The sequence below is a fragment of the Salmo trutta genome, chromosome 26 (genome assembly GCF_901001165.1).
Source record: "Salmo trutta chromosome 26, fSalTru1.1, whole genome shotgun sequence".
Classification (NCBI taxonomy): Eukaryota; Metazoa; Chordata; class Actinopteri; order Salmoniformes; family Salmonidae; genus Salmo; species Salmo trutta.
Window position 1 is genome coordinate 21,860,935 of NC_042982.1, and position 22,315 is coordinate 21,883,249.

At 43.2% G+C, this 22,315-nt stretch overlaps 4 protein-coding genes across 7 annotated transcripts in view; 1 reads left to right on the forward strand and 3 right to left on the reverse strand.

Moving 5' to 3' along the window:
- Nucleotides 1-174: 174 nt before the first annotated feature.
- On the reverse strand, nucleotides 175-11,385 carry LOC115163425 (protein KIAA0100). 4 transcript variants are annotated; one of them, XM_029715277.1, is made up of 13 exons: nucleotides 10,588-11,385; nucleotides 9,656-9,781; nucleotides 7,283-7,431; nucleotides 5,384-5,534; nucleotides 5,034-5,157; nucleotides 4,749-4,927; nucleotides 4,512-4,579; nucleotides 4,224-4,360; nucleotides 3,888-4,006; nucleotides 3,200-3,301; nucleotides 2,435-2,719; nucleotides 1,865-2,069; nucleotides 1,067-1,745 (listed from the first exon to the last, which is right to left on the reverse strand). In XM_029715277.1, the coding sequence occupies exons 5-11, from the start codon at nucleotides 5,048-5,050 to the stop codon at nucleotides 2,694-2,696; spliced, it is 648 nt and encodes a 215-aa protein (XP_029571137.1). In that variant the 5' UTR covers nucleotides 5,051-5,157; nucleotides 5,384-5,534; nucleotides 7,283-7,431; nucleotides 9,656-9,781; nucleotides 10,588-11,385; the 3' UTR covers nucleotides 1,067-1,745; nucleotides 1,865-2,069; nucleotides 2,435-2,693. The 4 variants fall into 4 exon arrangements, with proteins under 4 accessions (XP_029571138.1, XP_029571137.1, XP_029571140.1 ...); XM_029715280.1 differs by lacking the exons at nucleotides 1,067-1,745; nucleotides 1,865-2,069; nucleotides 2,435-2,719; nucleotides 3,200-3,301 and adding exons at nucleotides 3,370-3,394; nucleotides 3,614-3,708 and having other exon boundaries at nucleotides 5,034-5,534; XM_029715279.1 differs by lacking the exons at nucleotides 1,067-1,745; nucleotides 1,865-2,069; nucleotides 2,435-2,719; nucleotides 3,200-3,301 and adding an exon at nucleotides 3,463-3,708 and having other exon boundaries at nucleotides 5,034-5,534.
- A 1,793-nt stretch (nucleotides 11,386-13,178) lies between these two features.
- glod4 (glyoxalase domain containing 4) lies at nucleotides 13,179-17,877 on the reverse strand. Its single transcript, XM_029715283.1, has 9 exons — nucleotides 17,697-17,877; nucleotides 17,467-17,516; nucleotides 17,188-17,308; nucleotides 16,972-17,116; nucleotides 16,085-16,218; nucleotides 15,745-15,831; nucleotides 14,226-14,339; nucleotides 14,057-14,143; nucleotides 13,179-13,965 (listed from the first exon to the last, which is right to left on the reverse strand). Exons 1-9 carry the CDS (start codon nucleotides 17,784-17,786, stop codon nucleotides 13,900-13,902), a joined length of 894 nt encoding a protein of 297 aa, XP_029571143.1. The 5' UTR covers nucleotides 17,787-17,877; the 3' UTR covers nucleotides 13,179-13,899.
- Nucleotides 17,878-18,084: 207 nt separating this feature from the next.
- On the forward strand, nucleotides 18,085-21,280 carry mrm3a (mitochondrial rRNA methyltransferase 3a). The gene is made up of 4 exons (XM_029715281.1): nucleotides 18,085-18,529; nucleotides 18,721-18,965; nucleotides 19,077-19,244; nucleotides 19,397-21,280. Exons 1-4 carry the CDS (start codon nucleotides 18,138-18,140, stop codon nucleotides 19,960-19,962), a joined length of 1,371 nt encoding a protein of 456 aa, XP_029571141.1. The 5' UTR covers nucleotides 18,085-18,137; the 3' UTR covers nucleotides 19,963-21,280.
- The window catches only part of LOC115163428 (nucleoredoxin), an 83,064-nt gene continuing 81,483 nt past the window's right edge, over nucleotides 20,735-22,315 (reverse strand). Inside the window, exon 8 of the mRNA XM_029715282.1 lies at nucleotides 20,735-21,841. Within this exon, the coding sequence (XP_029571142.1) occupies nucleotides 21,659-21,841 (183 nt within the window). The 3' untranslated portion in view covers nucleotides 20,735-21,658. The remainder of the gene's footprint in view (nucleotides 21,842-22,315) is intronic.

The window sequence follows — 22,315 nt, forward strand, 5'->3', positions numbered from 1 at the left end:
AATCAAGTTGTAGAAACATATCAAGGATGATCAATGGAAACAGAATGCACCTGACCTCAATTGAGTCTCATAGCAAAGGGCCTGAATAATTGTAAAAACCTGTTCTCGCTTTGTCATTATGGGGTATTGTGTGTAGATTGATGAGGATTTTTTAAAATTTGAATCCATTTTAGAATTACGCAACGCTTTAACGTAACAAAATGTGGAAAAAGTCTGAATACTTTCCAAATGCACTGTATGTGATCATCCGATATGTGTCTATTGCCGACTGATGAAAATACAAATGTTGATCACAAAAAATGAGGATCGCCTTGAGGTTCGTGTTTCATTGAAACACCTGACTCACATTTGAAATCGCAGTAGAACTTGAGTGGTGGCATGTTCCTGTGGACGGTTTCATCTCCCCATGGCTGGCCTAGTGGCAGCATCTGCCTGCGGCGAGCCCGGCCCTGCCCGTCCTGCTCGGTCCCGATCAGACGGCCTGACAGCTCCCAGTCCCGGATCTCAAACAGGTAACGAGGATAGTCCCAGATTTTCACTGGCAAAGGGGGAAAAATTATTTTGATTAAATATAAAGATAATATTATCAATATAAATAATTAAGGTACGGAGCAGTGGTCAAATGTAGTGTACTATAAAAGGTAATTGGGTTCCATTTGGGACACAACCCCATCACTCACCCAAGAAGGCAGTGAGGTTGAACTTGATTGCCCGGCACCACTGGACTACCTGGGGGAGCCCTTCTCTGGGGAAGGGGCTGACTCCGTCGACGTCCCTCAGCTGCTCGCGGACTTGCTGCGGCCCGTGGAGGGACTGGTCGGCCAGGGCCACCAGCTCCAGGTCGGACACTGTGCAGGTCAGAAGAGACTTCCTCATGGGCGTGTTGGAGTAGAGGTGACGGGAGCGCTGGATGTAGATCTCTATGTGTTTGCGCTCTAGAGACGTATACAGCTCTTCTATCGTCCTGGCAGGCAGCAGTTCTCGGTACTGCTTCTGTTGGTCAGCCACCTTCTTGTCCAGCAGCTGGAGCCTCTTGGAGCTCTCCTTGCTCTCGTCCTTCATCAGCTCGTAGTTGTCCCTCAGCTTGATCTCAAACACGTCGTCCAGGAAGACGAAGGAGAACTATCTGATCTTGAAGACCAGATCTGGGGGCAGACGCTGAAGGCCTGGCTGGAGGCCTGGGGTCTGGTCTGAGCCACTTCTGAACGCTGATGAACTTGTCAAAGGAGTTGGAGAAGTTGTACTGGTAGGGGAACTCCACAGCCAGGCAGAGGCAGGTGAACACCCAGACACAGTTGTGTTGGGTGGAGAGGAAGGGAAAGAGGTGGCGTTGGTCCAGGGCCTGGGTGCGTCTGGACCTCCAAGCCCTTGAAGGAGAATATGTTGTTGCCGTCGAAGTTGAGAAACATGTGGGGTGAGCGGATGTTCATGGAGCCGGAGTGAGTGGAGAGGGACAGGGCGTGTGTGTGCAGCAGAAGGTAGTTGTGCTCCGTCACCTGGGCTGTGAAGCGGGTTCCGCCCAGTTCTACACACACAGACAGGTCCTTGACCCGGCTGTGGGCTGGAGAAGTCTTAGTAAATCCACTCTCTGGTGGATCTGCTAAACTCTCGTCATCTCTTTTCTCTGTCAGGTCTAGAGAGTCACACAGAGTATTCCAGCAACGCTGGCTCTCTGTCACGTGGTGATACAAAAACATGTGGTCTGATGGCGTCCACTGCACTGCCAGCTCCTCTTGACACTGGACCTGCACAAGGGAAGAGAACGATGCATGCGAACTTATCTGAATAACACTGTCAATCAAGAAGAAGGAATAGGACTGATAAGCCTGATGGACTGACGGTAGGATGAGTAATTGTAACCTACCTCCACGTTCCCAGTGGTGACGTGGTAGCAGACGGCCAGGATGGAGAGGCTGAGGATAGGGTTGGGGTTTGGGCTGAAGGACAGCAGGGCTCAATGGTCTCTGTGAGAGCCTTCACCACAGACACACACACACCCTGGACAGACACCGTGGAGCTTTCCGCCGAGTCTTGGGCCTTCACTGTGTCCAGCCGCAAAGACACAGCTCCTAGCACAACACAGGAGCCAATTACCATACTCAATGTAGGCCTAGTCAGAGATGGATATTAAAGGGTCCATCCAAAATGGCACCCTATTTCCCTCAAACTCAACTCTGGACTGGAAGCCAGTGCCACTGCATTTTTTCATTGTTCCCCTTTAATCAGAGAGTGATTTAGAACTAGGACACCAGGTGCAGAAAACATGCAGGCTCCGGACCTCATACGGTATGAATTGAGTACCCCTGCCCTATATAGTGCACTAATTTTGATCAGGGGCCATAGGGCTGTAGTGAACTATATAGGGGATAGGGTGCCATTTTGGATGCACACTAAACAGCACTTCCCATTTAACAGCACTTCCCATTTAACTTACATTGGAGAGTGTGAACACATTGACATCCTCCAGGTTACATTCAATCTTAAAATAAAAGACACCATGACTGGGGGAGGTTGTCCCAACAACAAGGACAGGTACAGGCACCACATCTGGCTGCTCTGAGGCCTCCAGCTTCCTGCAGCTGTCCAGGTTACAGAGGGACAGTAGGCGGGACAGGCATAGGGCACTGGTCTCTGACACCTCCAGCTGTAGGCCCCTCACACTGGACTCCACACTCACAGAATGGCTACTGGACTCACTCTGGAACTTGTTGAAGCTCCCCTGGGGTGACAGAGACAGTAAAGATAACAATGGCTAGTGTAGTATTGATCAAATACTAAATCAGGGCTGTGATCATCAGGTCAATACAGGAAAAGAAGGGTATTTTTAGAGCAGGGGTGTCAAACTCATTCCACGGAGAGCATAGTGTCTGGGGGTTTTAGGTTTTTCCTTTCGATGAAGACCTAGACAACCAGGTGAGGAGAGTTCCTTACTAATTAGTGACCTTATGTCATCAATCAAGTACAAGGGAGAAGTGAAAACCCTCAGACACTCGGCCCTCTGTGGAATGAGTTTGACCCGTGGTTTAGAGGTCAATTTCAACGATTTATGAATAGATGGTAATTTCAGAAATGTAAGGAATTCCTGTAGCCTGATTTTGGTGTTCTTCATCACATCATTGGAACCCAGCTAAAACCATGGGGAGTAGTAGTGAGTGTGTAACCCTAAATAGTTATTGCCTACCTTGTATGCCTGCCTTACCTGCAGTGTAAGGGAGTCGAGGATGAGGGCTTCCCCCCCACACGTGTTTGCCAGGGGGGGTGGGGGGGCCTGCTGCATGTGGGGATCCTGGCCCACCCTCCACTAGAAGTGTTCCAAGGACAGAGAGGTGGCGGTGAACATTCTGGAAATTAAAGCTCTCTGCGTTTGTGCTGATGTCCAGGACGTGCTGCATCGCTACATTATACATGACATATACATGACATATTCAGATCTACTGAAGATCACAAGTCACATTACTACACTTTGGGATGCAATTTTAACTCTACTCACTATGTGTAGGTGTGTGATGATTCTGTGATGTAAAAGGATATTACATTTGATTACCATATATAGAAGAATAAAGTAATTGTAGTTCATGTGTTACAGAACAGTAAAAAGCTGACTGTGCCTTACAAAAACACTTCTGATGACTTATCTAATCTATCAGGGCCTGGTATGTTTGGAAAGGGTTGATTCAACAGCTCCAGCACCATGACTTCCTGAAACCACTGCAATGTTGAAAGCAGAATGAACTGAAGAAAAATACCCACTGCTGTTCATTAGCATTCCTGTCATTCCTCTCCAGGCAAGACTAAACTTTGTGTTCCCACAACAACATATTCTTGACCTTTAATGCAACAGGAGTATATTTTGACCATGCCCTGTGTGAGTGTGTGTTGTGCTGTACCTGTGCTGACTGAGATGAAGCCCAGGGCGAAGGGAGGGGTGTCTCTCAGCTGGACAGACACATTGACATTGGACACTGAGGAGCTGATCATCACTGGGGCGTCCAGGTGGGGGAAGTTCCTGTAGGACGGGAGGGTATGCAAATACTCCACACCACAATATACCACCAGATACAACAGAAACATGAGGATTAGAGTGTTAATATCACAAAGAAACCATGTTATAGGGTCAGGTTAGTAATGTATGTTGTTGGATATTGTCTTTACATCTGTTTCAAGCAATCAACTGGTGTGCTTGACATTCTCCAGTCTGGTTTGTCAGTTGAAAATGCTCATACCTCTTTCTATGAGCTGTTTTCCGATGAATAAGCTGTTCCCATGGAAACAGGTCTAGCCAATGGGAGAACTCCTGGTGACGGTAGTGGATGATGCAGGTGTTGACTGTGACTGACCCTGAAATGTCCACTGATGTCACCTGGGGACATGAGTGGGAGATAAGCAGGAGACTTCAGAACAAACTTATTTCTTACAAGAGATCAAATGTCAAACATATTTGCAAAGAGCTATGATGATGCAATGCAACTATGAAAACTAGTAACCATATCAATCAAATCCACACCACTCACTTGCAAGACAGTCCTGAGGGTGTTAAGGCAAAGGATTCTCTGTCTGCTCTGGGAGAGGAGAAGCCCATCTGATGATACACAAACAAGGAATGGATATTTTCCCCACCCTCCCAGACCCTCTCGTCCCCTCCTCTATGGCTACATCCCAAATGGCAACCTATTCCCTATATAGTGCACTATGTAGGGAATAGATTGCCATTTGTGACACTTCTTTCTGGTGCCAAGCTCTCCACTCACCCTCCAGAAGTAGCTCCAGGCTGCTCTGAGGGAAGCTCATCTCAGGGGTGAAGCTCATCTCAGGGGTGAAGCTCATCTCAGGGGTGAAGCTCATCTCAGGGGTGAAGCTCCTGAGCAACAGCTGCTCGTCCTCACGTCTGTATCCCACCTTCAGAGACTTTAGTGTCCAGTTCAAGTGTCTGGATGATTCAGATATACAGTCAAAGGAAGAAGAAAATGGAATAACAGAAACATAAACCAACACATAAAATATAATTCATACTAACTCCATGCCCTATGACTCACCTTTTCTGGCTGTGCATGGACAGGGTTATACTAGTATTCTCAAACTCCACATTGACCTTCTGGGGCACCAGCTGATGAAACTGCTCCACTGCTTCAGTCTGGAAAAACTCACCCTTTTCACATTCTAAAAGAAAATGACAGACAGAAGTGGTTGTGAATAATGCATCTCCGAATGGTTCTCAAAATGACCTCACAACAACCATACAATAACACCATGTCTGCGTCTCAAATGGCACATTTCTCCCTAAAGTAGTGGACTATGTAGGGAATAGGGTGCCATCCTTATCAAAAGTAGTGCACTACATAGGGAATAAGGTGCCATTGGGACGCAACCCATTGCCCTTTCTCACTGTCTGCAGAGAGAGTGCTCTCCAGAGGAGGAGGTGGAAGCAGTAGCCAGCAGTGTTCTCACACACAGGACCAGTCGGCTGGACGCAGCTCTGGAAGGCTGACCTCCCCAGACAGCACCAGGCTCAGGGACGTCTCCGCCAGACATGCATCCTGCTGAGCAGTGAGTTGAGACAATGCAGTGAAATACTTAACAGAACGTAACACTTCTTTAAAGAGAGACACTCAAAAGACTGCTATGTTTACATGGGAAGAAACTCCACTTATCAATTGACTGATTTAACTTCTATGGGCTACGTGGGATGCTAGCGTCCCATCTGCGGGACACACTATTCAACAGCCAGTGAAATAGCATGGCGCGAAATACAAAACAGCAAAAATCTCATAATTTCATTTTCTCAAACAATCAACTATTTTACACCATTTTAAAGATAAACTTCTCGTTAATCTAACCACATTGTCCGATTTCAAAAAGGCTTTACGGCGAAAGCATAAAATTAGATTATGTTAAGACATAAACTTCACAAGAAAAACCACACAGACATTTTCCAAGCAAGGACATGCATCACAAAAACCAAAAATACAGCTAAAATATTCACCAACCTTTGATGATCTTCATCAGATGGCACTCATAGGACTTCATGTTACACAATACATGTATGTTTTGCTCGATAAAGTTCATATTTATATCCAAAAACCCCATTTTACATTGGGGCGTGATGTTTAGAAAATGTATTCCCACCAAAACTTCCGGTGAATGAGCACATCAATTTACAAAAATACTCATCATAAACGTTGATAAAATTTACAACAGTTATTGAAAGAATTGTAGATATACTTCTCCTTAATGCAACCGCTGTGTCAGATTTTAAAATAGCTTTACAGAGAAAGCACATTTTTCAATATTCTGAGTACATAGCTCAGCCATCAAAGCAAGCTATACAGATACCCGCCAAGTTCTGGGGTCAACTAAACTCAGAATTAGTATTATAAATATTCTCTTACCTTTGCTGATCTTCGTCAGAATGCACTTCTAGGACTCCTACTTCCACAATAAGTTTATTTTGGTTAGAAATACTCCATATTTATGTCCAAATACCTCCGTTTTGTTCGTGCGTTCAGATCACTATCCAAAGGCATAGCGCACGATCGTAAATCCAGACATGAAAAGTCAAATAGTTCCATTACCGTTCGTAGAAACATTTCAAACGTTGTTTACAATCAATCCTTAGGGTCTTTTTAACATAAAACGTCGATAATATTCCAACCGGACAAAAGCGTATTCATTACAGAGGAAAAAGAAGGAGCGGCACGCCAAACGTACCTGCGCAGTAAACAACTCACTGGTCCCAGGCAGTCCACTCATTGACTGAGCTCCTATTTTCTGCCCAGTAATAGAAGAAGGATAAACATGTTTCTAAAGGCTGTTGACAGCCAATGGAAGCCTTAGGAAGTGCAACGTGACCCCACAGACACTGTAGTTTCAATAGGGATTCAAAAGAAGAACTACAATTCTCAGATTTCCCACTTCCTGGTTGGATTTTTCTCAGGTTTTTGCCTGCCATATGAGTTCTGTTATACTCACAGACATCATTCAAACAGTTTTATAAACTTCAGAGTGTTTTCTAACCAAATCCACTAATAATATGCAAATATTTGACTCTGGGCCCAAGTATTAGGCAGTTTACTATGGGCGAGCAGTAGGTCAATACTTGAGGTGGTCATGTACCATAGAGACTCTGACAGGGCTAGGTTTAACACCATCACGTTGATGGAGTCAATATGGAAGGACAGCAGCTGAGAGCAAAGACAGACAGCAGCTGAGTGAACTGAGAGCACTTTTTTCATAAAATATTTTGTGAGTAGCATTCTTATACAAACAGTTGTGTGTTGGTCCCTACCTGGGAGATAAACCGCAGGGTTGTGGGGCTAAGAGGAACCTTCCCTGACTCTCCTCCATCACAGCGCTTAGGTGCCCGAGGTCTCAGAGGCTGTTGCAGGTCCACTCTCACTCTGGTCTCACCCACACACACACAACACCAGGCACATCCTGAGAAACAAACACACAGTTCACAACCTTGTACTGTTGAATGATTCATGGGCCATTTCCCTTAAAAGGGCAAGAAGGCTGAGAGATATGCAATTATGTTATGAGGTCATAAGATTGTATAAACATGTGTCTTTAAAACACACACGGCAGGTTCTGATTTAAAAGTTTGCTTGAAATCCATATCCTGTCTATTTCCTGAAATAAACACGGAGAAATGCACCTGGTTTACAACCAAATTGTAGTCTTACATGAGTTGAAGGTTGTAATTGAATCTACAACGTTTGACCTAGAAACAATAGACAAATAAATACCCTTCCCAATGAAGACAGAGAAACATGATTTCTAGGGATATAACGATTCACCAACACGCATCAGTAACCGATTAAAATGTTCAAGATGCAAGTGCATCAGCACGCGAACCCCAAACCGACCCAAATGAAGCATGCATCAGTCAGAAAATCGATTCAAAAGTTACAAGTTGCCGGTTTACAAATGTTTTGCTTATATTACATTATTTCTACCTTCCCAAAATAGAGTGCATTCAGAAAGTATTCAGACCCCTTAACTTTTTCCACATTTTGTTACATTTAAGTCTTATTCTAAAATGTATGAAATTGCCCTTTCCCTTCAATCTACACACAACACCCCATAATGACAAAGCAAAAACTGGTTTATAGAAATGTTTGCACTTAAATATCACATACACAAGTACTCAGACCCTTTACTCAGTACTTTGTTGAAGCACCTTTGGCAGCGATTACAGCCTCGACTCTTGAGTCTGATGCTCCAACTTTCTCTCATTTTTCTCTGCAGATCCTCTAAAGCTCTGTCAGGTTGGATGAGGAGCGTCGCTGCACAGCTATTTTCAGGTCTCTCTAGAGATGTTGGATCGGGTTCAAGTCCAGGCTCTGGCTGGTCCACTCAAGGACATTCAGAGACTTGTCCCGAAGCCAATCCTGCGGTGTCTTGGCTGTGTGCTTTGGGTCGTTGTCCTGTTGAAAGGTGAACCGTCGCTCCAGTCTGAGATCCTGAGTGTTCTGGAGCAGGTTTTCATCAAGGATTTCCCTGTACTTTGCTCCGTTCATCTTTCCCTCGATCCGGACTAGTTTCCCAGTCCCTGCAGCTGAAAACCTCCCCACAGCATGATGCTGCCACCATCATGTGTCACCGTAGGGATGGTATTGGCCAGGTGATGAGCAGTGCCTTGTTTCCTCCAGATGTGATGCTTGGCATTCAGCCCAAAGAGTTCAATCTTGGTTTCATCAGACCAGAGAATCTTGTTTCTCATGGTCAGAGTCCTTTAGGTGCCTTTTGGCAAACTCCAAACTCTGACATGCACTGTCAACTGTGGGACCTTATATAGACATGTGTGTGCGTTTCCAAATCATGTTCAATCAATTGCATTTACTGCAGGCGGACTCCAATCAAGTTGTAAAAAAATCTCAAGGATGATTAATGGCAAAAGGACGCACCTGAGCTCAATTTTGAGTCAATTAGCAAAGGGTCTAAATACTTATGTAACTAAGGGATTTCTGTTTTTGTAATAAATTTGCTACAATTTCTAAATAACTGTTTTTGCTTTGTCATTATGGGGTAGTGTGTGTAGATTGATGAGGATTTTTTAAATATTTTTTATCCATTTTAGAAAAAGGCTGCAACGTAATAAAATGTGGAAAATATCAAGGGGTCTGTACTCTTTCCAAATGCACTGTATATTCCTTGGGAATGAGTCATAGCTAATTCGTAAACAATACATATTTATACATTACTAGTTCAAAAGACAAGTTAATTACTGGGTTATTTCAGAACCAAAGTGCCCCCCGAATCTTAAAAAGTCATAGTGGGGTGGTAGAAGCCTAGTCTCCCTTATGGCTCAACTCAGGGGCCTACATAGTACATATACATACATCATTTAGACACACAGACACACATCAGCTCAGACAAATCCAACTCAGAGAGGCCCAGCTCATGAGCTCCATTAGCAGCAGATTTGAATTTAGAATGGAAAATGTGTTTATGCAACAAATATTATTACGTCGTAACAAAACAAACCGAATCGCACCGAATCGTTTCAAACTAAAACGTATCGTTCCTGTATCGTATCGGAGCCCATGTATCTAGCTCGATATGTATCGGAAAGATCCACATCCTTAAATTGAATTTCATAAGCCACACGCTGTGCGTAATTGTGAAGTGAACAAAGCCTCTCAGAGGTGTCACCTACCAGAGTGTGCTGGGGCTGAAACTGGATAATGATTCCACGCACTGAAAAGAGCCCCACTATCTTATCTTCAGCTCAGTGTTCAGTTTGTTTTGGAAGAACCGTACCGCCAGGCTGCATATGAACCATCTGAAAACATGCAGAGAGAACATCATACCATGTCAAATGATTTGATAATGTCACCAGTCATAAAGAAATTATACATGGGTCAGTTATCAGCATCCCAAATGGCACCCTATTTCCCACTTCTTTTGATATGGGTCCTGGTCAAAAGGACTGCACTACATAGGAAATAGTGTCATTTTGGGATGCTACTGTAACAGTGTAGGTTCCGTCCCTCTCTTCGCCCCAACCCGGGCTCGAACCAGGGACCCTTGCACACATCAACAACTGACACCCCACGGCCCTTGCAACGCAAGGGGAAACCCGACTTCAAGTCTCAGAGCGACTGACGTCACCGACTGAAACGCTATTAGCGCGCACCACCGCTAACTAACTAGCCATTTCACATCGGTTACACTACCATCATTAGTGTGCCACCTATCAGCCATGAGTAATCTTGTCTCTCACTTCTCCATCAACAGAGCTGTGTGCATTTGTTTGCCTGTCATATTGAGATCCATCAAAGGACAAGCTGGCACTTATGTTAGTGCACAAAGACAGGCCATTGTTTTAGCTAACTCATACAACAAAGCTTCAGCAGTTCAGTTGTAACTGTGGGTCCTCTACATTTTTCAAGTCACATGAAAGGTGATTTTCAGAGGTAGAAAGAATCAGGTATTCCAAATTAAAGATATGCATAGATACTTTCAGAAAAGGGCACAGCTGCAGCATTTGATGAAATGGTAAGAGTTGTTTTGTCAACAGAATGAAGCGATATCGGACAGGAATGTTGTGTAAGTGTGCTTCCCCCATGTTAAGGCATGTCTTCTTACCTGAAGAGTAGGAGACAGTATCAGGAGCAGAAGTAGTGCTGGTAAGACAATGAGCAGGAGATAGATTCTGTCCTGATGTTGCGCCCTCTGGCACACCCAACCTGTGGTCATGGGGCTGGTTCTTTTGATTTCAATGCCACACGGTGGTTAATTAATAGACAGCTTTGCTCCTCTTTGAAGCCCGGAGACACCTGTCATGCAGGTGCATCGAGCTTAATGTCACGTTATGTCTTGTTAGCTAAAGATTTAAGTGCATGCATAACACTATTCAAGAGCAATTAAATAACATATGCTAGTGTAACCGATGTGAAATGGCTAGTTAGTTAGCGGTGGTGCGTTTCAATCAGTGACTGAGAGGAACCTACACTGTTACACAAGTTAATGTTGGCCTGTCTATTCTGGAAAATCTGATAACTACACTTTGCTAGCTCTAGGGCCAGACTGTGGTATGCTAACGTTAGCTAACTGGCTTCAGTACCTGTCACAAAAAAAGTTTGCAGGAAACGATAATGTTAGCTAGCTGGCTAGGAAAGATGGAACGCTAGCAATGGTTCAGTTTCGAGTAGCGAGTTAGCTAACTATACTCACGTCACTAACAGTAGTCAGTTACTAGCTAGCTTGTAACGTTAGTTGGCTAGGTAAATAGCCACGTAGCTAGCTACCGCGTCAATTGAAACCTATGTTGACAAATTTGGTAGTTGGGGGGCTACCTAACAAAAATAATCCCCGTTTCAGTTTGTTGAAAATCTGAATGTCTCAAATGTTCTTATCCCGCCCGGAGGGTTCTCGTTCAGTAATGCCAATTTAGCAAATGTAGCTACTTTTAAAAATGTATTTTGAACTTTTAGCAACTTCTGAAAAGTGACTCAAACGCTAAAATGCACACATTTTCCCTCTAAATGACACAAAAACGATTTTATCTGTCACACACTCAGTCACAACACACGTGCCTGGCTGCAAAAGTGCATTGTGAGTGACGTCAGCAGCAGACCAGCAGCAATTTCAGCAATGTTGGATGACTGCAGCAGCAGCAGTAGTATGCGTTCGACAAGACAAACCTAATGAATATAGTTGGTCACAAATGTTTGATCTTGAACAGAACTTACAACATCAATCAACATGTCTCAATCAAAATTGTACAGCCAGAAGTACAGAAAATGGTGGGAGTCTGTACCTGAATTTAAAGGGTGGCTGAAGCCTGTAATTGGGGATGATTGTCGAGCATACTGTGCGTACTGCAAATCAGATATGCTTGCAAAAATGTATGACATAAAAAACATTGTGCTACAGCAAAGCATATAAATAAATCAAAACCGTACAACCCCACAACGCAATCTACATTACCACAAAGCTGCCTTTTCAGATTATGTGGCAGCAACGAACTTCCAAATGCACCGCACCAAGTGCACAGAAATTATTAGGGGAATACTGGCTCCTTATTTTCTTAAAAAGGTAACGTCAGATGTGGGGGATGAGAAGTTCAGTCTCCTTTTGGATGAGTCCACTGATGTCAGTGTCTCGAAATACCTGGGTGTGGTGATTCGGTATTTCAGTGTTAAAAAAAGAACCGTTGTGTCCACATTTCTCGGGCTGGTTGAATTGGCACCACAGCAGCATACAGCTTTAAGGCCGCTCCATCCTCTTCTGCTGGTTCCAGCTCCGTGACAATGCAGTTGGACAGTGACGATGAAGAGGATTTCCTTGCCAATCTATGATTCATCATATTTACAGTATGAATGCAAGGAGTGGACTTTCTGGAACTGGCGGAGAGACAGCTGATGGTTGCAGTGTGTGCGAAAACAGTGGCAGTATCTGGAGGAAACCATTGAGCAGCTAGCCAGCCAAGCAGCACAACGAGCTGGAGAGAGATGCATAGCGCATACATCATTATTTGAGTTGCTTGTTCAGTAAGATAGCATATATACCTTATTAGCCTGTACCTATAATTGTTGAGCAGTTAGGTAGCATGTTAACTAACTACCAATACACTGCTTAAAACTATAATTGTTCAGAATGTGTAGGTTTAGTAGTTAAGAAAATAAATAAAATGGAATTGTTCAATGTGATCATATAAAATGTGTTGTGTTTATATTACTTTTACAAATAAAAATATATAACTAACAAATGTCAAATATTTTTCGCCGAGATGGCCAGTCAATTTGAGTAACGTTGTGTATTCGACGTAATGACGCAGTTATACGTCATTGCGCAATGGCATCACGTCTTTTAGCAACAAATCGACCTGCCTTTAGCAACTTCCCCAGAAAATTAGTTCGCAACACTGTTCTCTTCTTCATTACATTTTCAGTGGCTGTAAACTCCTGACCAAGCCCATTGTTTGATCAAAGCCAGAGACGACTGCTTTTTCACCCTCAAGTGCTTCGATGACAGTGTGCATAATTTCAAAGTGTCCCCATCAGCATCATCTTCTAGGTGTGTTGTCTACAACTGTAAACAGAGGAGCGATGAGAAAAAAAAAGTCAATGGCCGACTAATTTGTAACCGGGAGTTCGAAACGCCTCACACTCAACCCACCCTTCACCTAGCTACATTGCACTTAATCATATTTTTCAATCAATGAACACACAAGTTTATTGAACACTTATTTAATATGCTTCTTTATTATGCAGCATAACCACTCAAGAACAGCTAGTTTAAAAATAAACTAGACACGTTCTTATTCAGTGTCATTCATCTCATGCCAAAGAAAGGGGATCACTAGAAAATGGTAGTAGGAGTGAGTTGTTTACAAAGGTTAGGCAATTCTCCCATCTTCAAGAAAATGTTCATGCCATCCCTTTCATATTGCTCAGTTTGATTTGCCAATTTGATAGTTCAATGAGCATGACATGACACAGCTTCTACATCACAAGAGATATGCATATACCCCCTTGTTTCAGTGGTTTTTCAACCAAGGGCCACACACCAATGTCTGCACATTTCACAAACCTTTACCTACAATTTGGCAGTGTGAGGACATCACATGGATATTACTCTTCTACCATAAATTCACTGTTCTCATGAAGTCACAAGTATTAGTGTTTTACTAATTTCATTGAGCTGAAGAGGTACAATTATTTTCAATGCATACACAAACAAGGTTAATATAAGTGGTCTATGTTCATCAAGCTTCTGCCACAGTATGACTCAAATACAGCTACACTTTCAGTCTCATTCTAAGCATCTCAAAATAATACTTCTGGTTGAGTAAAATCTACTGACATTGTGCAGCTGGAAGGGTAATGACATATATGGTGCAAAAGGTTGGAAATGTCCAGTAGACCCATGATGGCTAAGCTATGTTCTTCGCACTTATGCTGAAGCCTTCTGCTTGTTGTGCTTGGCAAACCAGTCATCGCTTTTATCTTCAGCCATAGCCTGAAAATAAATTAGGGTAAAAGATTAAGAGCATGTACTCTGTGATAATGCAAAGTATTGATTCATTTGTATAATATTTCTAAATACCAACCTTAGCCAGCAATGCATTTCCACTGGGGTCCATCTGGGAGAGTTGTCTGAATGCCTCATCTCCCACAAAGCAGATCTCATGGGCATCCTAGAAGACAGATGACCACAGTTATGTGAGAATTTATAATGAATCAAGTCTACCCATGTTAATAATTTGGTAAGGCACTCACTGGATCAGCCAAAATGACCACTTCTACTGTTGCCTTCCCAGGGGTGTCCAGGCTAACCAAGGGAGTAAGGATTTTCTGGTTTTCTTTTGTCATCAGGGCTTCAAGATCTGCCAACTAAAAATAATAAAACAAATAGTTGAATATTGCTTTCTGTGTGCATGTATGTAAATAGTCAACAGGGCAAACAATTTAAGAATTTAAAGCATTGTATTGACCACTTTCTGTTTTTGCTAACTTTGCCGCACAAGGGCGATATGCACAAGGTGGTGGCAGAACAAGGGGGAGTTTTTATAGAACGGCAGAATTTTTTTTTGCCTCTATTTACAGTGGCTTGCGAAAGTATTCACCCCCTTTGGCATTTTTCCTATTTTGTTGCATTACAACCTGGAATTAAAATGGATTTTGGGGGGGGGGGGGGGGTTGTATCATTTCATTTACACAACATGCCTACCACTTTGAAGATACAAAGTATTTGTGAAACAACCAAGAAATAAGACCAAAAAAACTGAAAACTTGAGCATGCATAACTATTCACCCCTCCCCCAGGGTTATCTTTGGTCTCTTTGTTGCCTCTCTGAATAATGCACTCCTTGCCTGGTCTGTGAGTTTTGGTGGACAGCCCTCTCTTGGCAGGTTTGTTGTGGTGCCATATTATTTTCCTTTTTTAATAATGGATTTAATGGTGCTCCGTGGGATGTTCAAAGTTTATGATATTTTTTATAACCCAACCCTGATTTGTACTTCTCCAGAACTTTGTCCCTGACCTGTTTGGAGAAATCCTTGGTCTTCCTGGTGCCGCTTGCTTAGTGGTGTTGCAGACTCTGGGGCCTTTCAGAACAGGTGTATATATACTGAGAACATGTGACAGATCATGTGACACTTAGATTGCACACAGATGGACTTTATTTAACTAATTATGTGACTTCTGAAGGTAATTGGTTGCACGAGATCTTATTTAGGGGCTTCATAGCAAAGGGGGTGATGCACGCACCACTTTTCAATTTTGAAACTTTACCAATTTGGACTATTTTGTGTATGTCCATTACATGAAATCCAAATAAAAATCAATTTAAATTACAGGTTGTAATGCAACAAAATAGGAAAAACGCCAAGGTGGATGGATACTTTTGCAAGGCACTGTACGTTGCTTACGAGTGCAATTCACACTACTTTTGGATTAAAGTTGGATTTTAGTTTGTGTCATCATCGCAAAATAACCTGCAATATACTTAAACACAAACTTCAACCAGTAAAATGTCTCTTTGGCTAGCTTTTGCTACAGCCTGTATCAATGAGCGTTAGTATTCTAGCTAACAACTGCTGCATCCAAAATAGTTATTTTGCTAAGATCACAACCAAATATAATCTTAGTGACTGTTCATGCAAGAATCAAAACATAATTGTATGCGTATGTTGAATGGGCGCAGATGGCGATGGCTTTCTTACTGCAGCCAAGAGTCGGGCACATCTGCGCGTGACGTCAGCGTGTCATGTACTGGAAAAGGATCTATTACTTCACCTGCTCACGTGGACAAGAAAACGCTATCCGCCCGAAGGCTGTCCCATGATCTACTGTCCCACCAATGTTGTGAAGCTCTAGTTTACACTGCAAATATAGAGAAAAACACACACCTAGCATTAGCACCATCTTATCAATTCATGCAAAAACACAGTTGCGTTCAAAGTGCAGAACACAGGAGGCTGCTGAGGGGAGGACGGCTCATAATAATATCCGTAACGGAGCGAATGGCATCAACCACATGGAAACCTTTTGTTTGATGTATTTGATAAGATTCCAATAATTCCACTCCAGCCATTACCACGAGCCCGTCCTCCCCAATTAAGGTGCCACCACGGACCTGAGTGTCTGCGAATCCCATCAGCACAGTCTTCTCCTCATGTCTCTCTATCACCTTCATCCCCAAAAGGGAGGACCAGTAGTGTGTTGATTTCTGCAGGTCAGACACTGCCAGACACACCTTCTGTACAGGATCTTTAACCAAGTGAAAAACAGATACACATTCACAATATACAGGTAACTGCCAAAATAAAGGAAACGAGGGACACAACGTATTCTGAAAGAAGGTGCTTGCAAACAGGTGGGGTTCCTGAGTTAATTAAGCAATTAACATCCCATCATGCTTAGGTTCATGTATAAAAATGCTCAGTTGCCCATTATTTTGGCTACCATGGCTAGCAGAAGACATCTGTGACTTTGGAAGAGGGCCATCAAAGGAGCATAGGGGTTTTTAAGGTGTGTGTGTCACCAGATCTCAACCGAATTGAACACTTATGGGATATTCTGGAGTGGTGCCTGAGACAGCATTTTCCACCACCATCAACAAAACACCAAATTATGGAATTTCTTGTGGAAGAATGAAGGTCACATCCCTCCAATAAGTTCCAGACACTTGTAGAATCTATGCCAAGGTGCATTGAAGCTGTTCTGGCGGCTCGTGGTGACTCAACACCCTGTTAAAACACTATGTTAGTGTTTACTTTGTTGGCAGTTACCTGAATGTAATAAGTATTCATATCTAGACTGGTTCCAGATCTGTTTGTGCTCTTGCCTACTCCATGCAAGCCAAACATGCCATGGCAAGGATTGGCATGATGGCACAAACAGACTGGTACCCAGGTTCATTTCCTCCTGGACTTTAAAATAAACATGGTAGACTATAGTCTACTGCTCTACTTTACAGTATACTACAGCAATGATCTTCTGTGCAAAGCACTGTTGACCCACCATTAGGAGGCTGTTCTTTGTCCACCAGGTAGAAGCGATAACCTCCTGGCGCCTCAGCCAGATAGAGGGCCTTTCCAACCTCAGTGAGGGGCCAACCAAGCCGCTTAGCATTACTGACAGCCTGGCTAGACTGCAGAGTCAGACCCTGAAATTGAGTTAGGATTGGGTTAAAAAATATATACACATATGGTTGTTCATTAACAACCATTCACTTACCAGGAAGTCATTGCCAAGGCGATATTCTCCAACTCCATAATTGTAGGTCAGCTCAGCCACAAAGTGATCATCTTCTGGACCAAAGCCGACCATTGTCTTGCTCCATTTTCCATCATAGGGGCTTAACTCACACAAGCAAGTAGGGCATCATATGAGAGAAAGAGTGACCGTATTGTTACACAACAAGTCATTCAAACAATCCATTTTCACAAGAGGTGTTAGAAGACCAAAGTCCGTTTCAAGGTGAGGTTTGAACAGTAAAGTTGACAGCCTGCCTACCCATTACAAGTGGCCTTGCATCCTTCTTCAAACTCTTCGTGACGCAAAATCTGAAATCAAATCAGTGATTTTGACAAAACAGTGATCTAGTCCCAATATCACGTGTTTACAGCACAATGAACAACATTGAAGAACAATCATAACAAAAGAATGCAACAGTGGTACACTGTGCAAGAGAAATCCATTGCGCACATGTTTGAGGATGTTCTACGAAAAAGCTGAACATGTACCTTCATGCCGAGCACATCTCGGTAAAAGGTGGCCGTTTTGCTTCTGTCACCCACTTTGAAAACAAAATGCAAGGCTCGCCTCAAATTCATGTTAACCCGGTGAGTTTGCTATGTACTATACGATTATATATCACGCTCAGTTTGTCTACGTCGATTGAGGAGCCTTGCAATCGATTGCTCTGGTATCGATTCTATGGATGACAACATTTTCGGTACACTTAAAATTATTTGCCACTCAATCGCAGATCCAAAATCTATTTCAAGATAACGAGGAGTATTTACATTAAAAGTTAAGCATCTAATATTGTTTTACAAATCAGTATTACCAACATAAAATATGTTTTACTTGGATTACTCCCCCCCTTTATAATGGTATAAACCAACCAATCGTCATGCCACTGTCGAACGTTACCACGCTCTCTTCTTGCTGTTGTAGCAAAGATGGCGGCGTTCGTGAGAGGCATGTTTTGGCATCTTCTTGTAGCGGAACGAAGTAATTTTCTGAAAAAAAGTAACGACTGTATCGTAGATTCAAAGAGATACGTGCGAGCATTGAAAAGGAGGCCTGTGAAGGTGTTATATCCTGATAGTGAGACGACATCTCCAACATCGAAACAGACGTCGGATCGAATAGTCAACAAACAGCCTCAGAAAGTTGCGTCCAACGTGAGGGAGTCCACTGCCAACGCCATTTTAAAAAATGAGACCACTAATAAACGTGTTGGCAGCATGTCATGGAGTGACGGAAATGGCAATGCATCCTCATCCAATCTGAAGGACCAACTAGGTGGCCTCAAATTCGAAAGGGCCTTACCTGGTGACAAAAGATTGGCGTAAGTCTCAGTGCATGTTGGCTATCGACCCTATGCTATATTATAGTTGAGTGAATATATCCTATTTAATTATAGTGGCTAGTAGAGGTCTAACTATGGGACTGTTATGTATGTTTGCATGTAGGCTTTGTTTGCTAGCTGATGTTCAGCCCAGATATCATGACCTCTTCTGCCCTCTCTCCATCTCCCAGGAGGGCTGTGAGTGTGGCTTGCTCCAGGACGTTTCGGGAGCACCAGGGTAAGATCCTGTTGGAGGGGAGACGTCTGATCTGCGATGCCCTGGCTGCTGGAGCCAACCCTCAGATGGTGTTCTTCAGTTCTGTGGACAGACTGTGTGATCTCCCCTTGGACAAACTGAAGAGGGCCACTCTGGTCAAAGTCAAGTTTGAGGACATCAAGATCTGGTCTGACCTTGTAGCTCCACAAGGAGTGATAGGTAATGTGGGCTGCATGTTTTCATTTTCAGAATGCTTTTGAAGTTGTTCTACATACTACTGTATATTGTTGAGAATAAGTACTGTATATTGACAACGCTTACCCCTTGTAGCCATATTTTCTCGGCCAGACCCATCCCGGCTGACATTCCCTCAGGACCAGCGTGGTCAGTCTGTGCCGCTGTCCCTGATCTGCGACAACGTGCGGGACCCTGGGAACCTAGGCACCATATTGCGCTGTGCTGTTGCTGCAGGCTGCCACAATGTCCTGCTCACCAAGGGTATGTCATGATAGTAAGATGAGAATGGGCATAATCCAAGTCAGTGATGCCATTTTGAGTGGAGCTGATAGTGAGGAATTGCTGTGTATGAACCTGTGCAGTACTCTGAATGGTTCTTTCACTAAGTATCTTGTGTATGTCTATTTTCACAGGTTGTGTGGATGCTTGGGAACCTAAGGTGCTGCGAGCAGCGATGGGTGCCCATTTCCGCCTTCCCATCTACCCCAGCTTGGACTGGGACGACATTCAAAACCAGCTGCCAAAGTTGGTGACTGTCCACGTGGCAGATAACTGCAGTGGCTCTGAGAGAGAAGTAGCTGAGGAAGCAAACCAGTCCAACAAACCTTCAAAGGTGGGGGACTATGGATGGGTGAGTAGCAGGCCTAATTGTAAAGACATGCGCTATAAGGAATATGAATCAGATTCCGACTCCGAACTGTCACTTCCAAGAGTGGAGACCAAGTTGTACCATGAGCCCTGGGCTCAGGGGAACACTGGTCTTGTGATTGGTGGAGAGACTCATGGACTGAGTCTAGAAGCTGTCCAATTGGCTGAGATAACTGCCGGTCAAAGGCTGTTTATCCCTGTGGTCCCTGGAGTGGACAGTCTCAACTCAGCCATGGCAGCCAGCATTCTCCTATTTGAAGGCAGAAGGCAACTGTTGAACCTAATGGAGACATCTGGGAGGAAAGCTAAGTCTAAGGTGCAATTTCCATGATCCGTCCATTGGAATCCATTTGAGTGTAATGGACATGTTATTCCTGGTGTTGGTCACTTTTTCCATGCATGCATTCATGACGGCACGACACCACTTCACTGTACCTCATGTCAGACGGAATCATATCGATGGATTTAATTTCCATATTCAACTCTCAGCTAATAACTGAAGTAAAATGTATGTTCTTTCCTGTCTGCATATTTCATCCATTGTCTTCCAAAATTCCTGCCAGTGTGGCTTTAGAAGCTTCACTTAGTCTCCACACGCAGTTGGCCTCTAGATTTCCTGCCAGTTGACTGTAAACTGCTGCTATGCAAGAGGACTGCTTAATCTCTATACTGGACATGTGATAAGTGTGTCTGTTTAGCAAGGGAAATAACCTGTCCATCTAACATTTTCACTGACAGGCCTGAAAGCAATTATCATAGTAACCACAAGGTGGCGCCTGAAGCAACTTCTGAGACCTTACTGAACGTTATGAAGTTGTAGGGTTAAAAAAAAAAACTGCATGTGAAAGGTGTGACATACTTTAGTTGTCTTATACTGTAAACAAATGCCTGACATCAAAAAGAACAGTACACTTGATTTTGTTTTTTAAAATATAAATGAAACTACATTTCTGGAGTCATTATATAAATAATGCACACATGTAGATGTGATAAAGCTAATACTGTCTAAAATACATTTGCTCCTAATGGAATAAAACTGTTTGACCAAGTGAATGAGAACTGGCCTCATGGATAGAGGAAGTTGACAACATAAGACAGTTGTGCTTAACAGTGAATTTTAATGGCTTTGAAGTCATGACTAGAGACAACCAGGGAGTGACAAGTGTGAATTCATACTTAGCAACTAAGGTGGATTTTAATGCCATTTTTGTGCCTTCAAAAATATCTGGCCTTTTCAATAGAGGGGATCTTCACAGAAAATCCTCTTAAATGTCATGGTGGTTGAGATGGAAACGTAACAATTGGGTAGAGCTGACTATCACTCATTTCATGATAGAACAAGGCAAGTGAATAATATTTGAAATCCCATGACACAAAGCCAGATGCAATACAAAACAAAAGACAAAATGACCTTTTTAAAACAGGGAAATCTTAACATTTGTCTATACTATTATGCAGCACCTTTAAAACAGAAGAACAATAAGACCGTTACATTAAACTGAAGTTCAGGACATTTTCTGCACTGCATATTTGTAAATTACAACTATAGAACTTAGAAAAGTTGTTGCAATCATTTTATTCTTTCTCAGCACATTTTGGAAAACAAAAGCAATGTGGGTTCAACAAAGGTAATAAAGAGACATTGTCCATTGGGTCAACATTGTGTGGTTTCTTCTAGTTTCAAGAAATGCTAATAATGAAACTGAAGAAAAAAAAAGCTATTGGAAGCCAAAAAGCAACAGAATGTCCATATTACTGTAGGGGCTGTAGTCAATGCAAGGCACCACAGGAGAAGACTGCATGAGAGAAAGACATGTCTAAAAAAAAGGTAATGTCAGTAAAAAGTGAGACCTTCCTCTGACAGAAAGGGGGGAGAGGAGGCTGGTGGTGGTAACCGGGAGGTCAGGATTTGATGGAGGTTATGGGTTTCAGTCCCAAATGGCACCCTATCCCCTATATAGTGCATTGCTTTTCAAAAGTAGTGCACTATATAGGGTGCCATTTGGGACATAGACTAGGTGTGCTCTCTAGATGGGCTCTGGTTTGAGCTTCTCAGCCAGGAAGTCTTGGACAAAGGTCTCCACCACGGTTGGTGTGATCTCCTCCACGTCCTTAACATACTTGGCCCGGGCAGACATGTCCAGGATGGTGAGCAGGGGTGCTGCCTCTGGGAGGTTGGTGTAGTCACGCAGGGAGTCACTCATGTCATCCTGGGAACACAGACAGGTCAGTCATGATCATATGACAATCTTGCCTACCAGCTGACTGTCAAAATGAGGTAGCAATTATGCCCGAGAAAGAAGTTATGACGAAATCATGACATGATTACATGTGCAGTAGACTAGCCTACATATTATCAACAACAGTTTATCCTGTGTGTCATGCAAAAGGAATTGCTAGATAACTATTAACATCCTTATGATGGCATATAAAAACAGAATTGCTTCAATCAGTTATGACTTGATATTGGTAATAAAACTGGAACAGCACACAAGATGAACTATGCACTTAATATTACTCATTCACAACTCAAGGTGATAGTCTCAATGTCTGCTTGGTTTTGAAGACTGGGGATCTCTCTCCTCCTGCAGGCAGTGTGCCCAGCTAGCTAGGGTTCCATCATGCACCCCACTCATGGGGGGGGGGGGTCCAACATCATCCCTCCAAAGCCTCACTCACGGATT

Coding starts and splice junctions, on each gene's coding strand:
- glod4 (XM_029715283.1), bottom strand. CDS start 17,786: ATGAATTTGAGGCGAGCCTTGCATTTTGTTTTCAAAGTGGGTGACAGA. Junction 16,219..16,971: donor CAAAGAACAGCCTCCTAATG/GTGGGTCAACAG, acceptor ACTTGGTTAAAG/ATCCTGTACAGAAGGTGTGT. Junction 13,966..14,056: donor GAAATGCATTGCTGGCTAAG/GTTGGTATTTAG, acceptor ATTTATTTTCAG/GCTATGGCTGAAGATAAAAG.
- mrm3a (XM_029715281.1), top strand. CDS start 18,138: ATGGCGGCGTTCGTGAGAGGCATGTTTTGGCATCTTCTTGTAGCGGAA. Junction 18,966..19,076: donor AGCTCCACAAGGAGTGATAG/GTAATGTGGGCT, acceptor TACCCCTTGTAG/CCATATTTTCTCGGCCAGAC. Junction 19,245..19,396: donor CAATGTCCTGCTCACCAAGG/GTATGTCATGAT, acceptor CTATTTTCACAG/GTTGTGTGGATGCTTGGGAA.
- LOC115163425 (XM_029715277.1), bottom strand. Junction 3,302..3,887: donor CTTCATCTCAGTCAGCACAG/GTACAGCACAAC, acceptor GAACACTTCTAG/TGGAGGGTGGGCCAGGATCC. Junction 2,720..3,199: donor TCGACTCCCTTACACTGCAG/GTAAGGCAGGCA, acceptor CTGTCACCCCAG/GGGAGCTTCAACAAGTTCCA.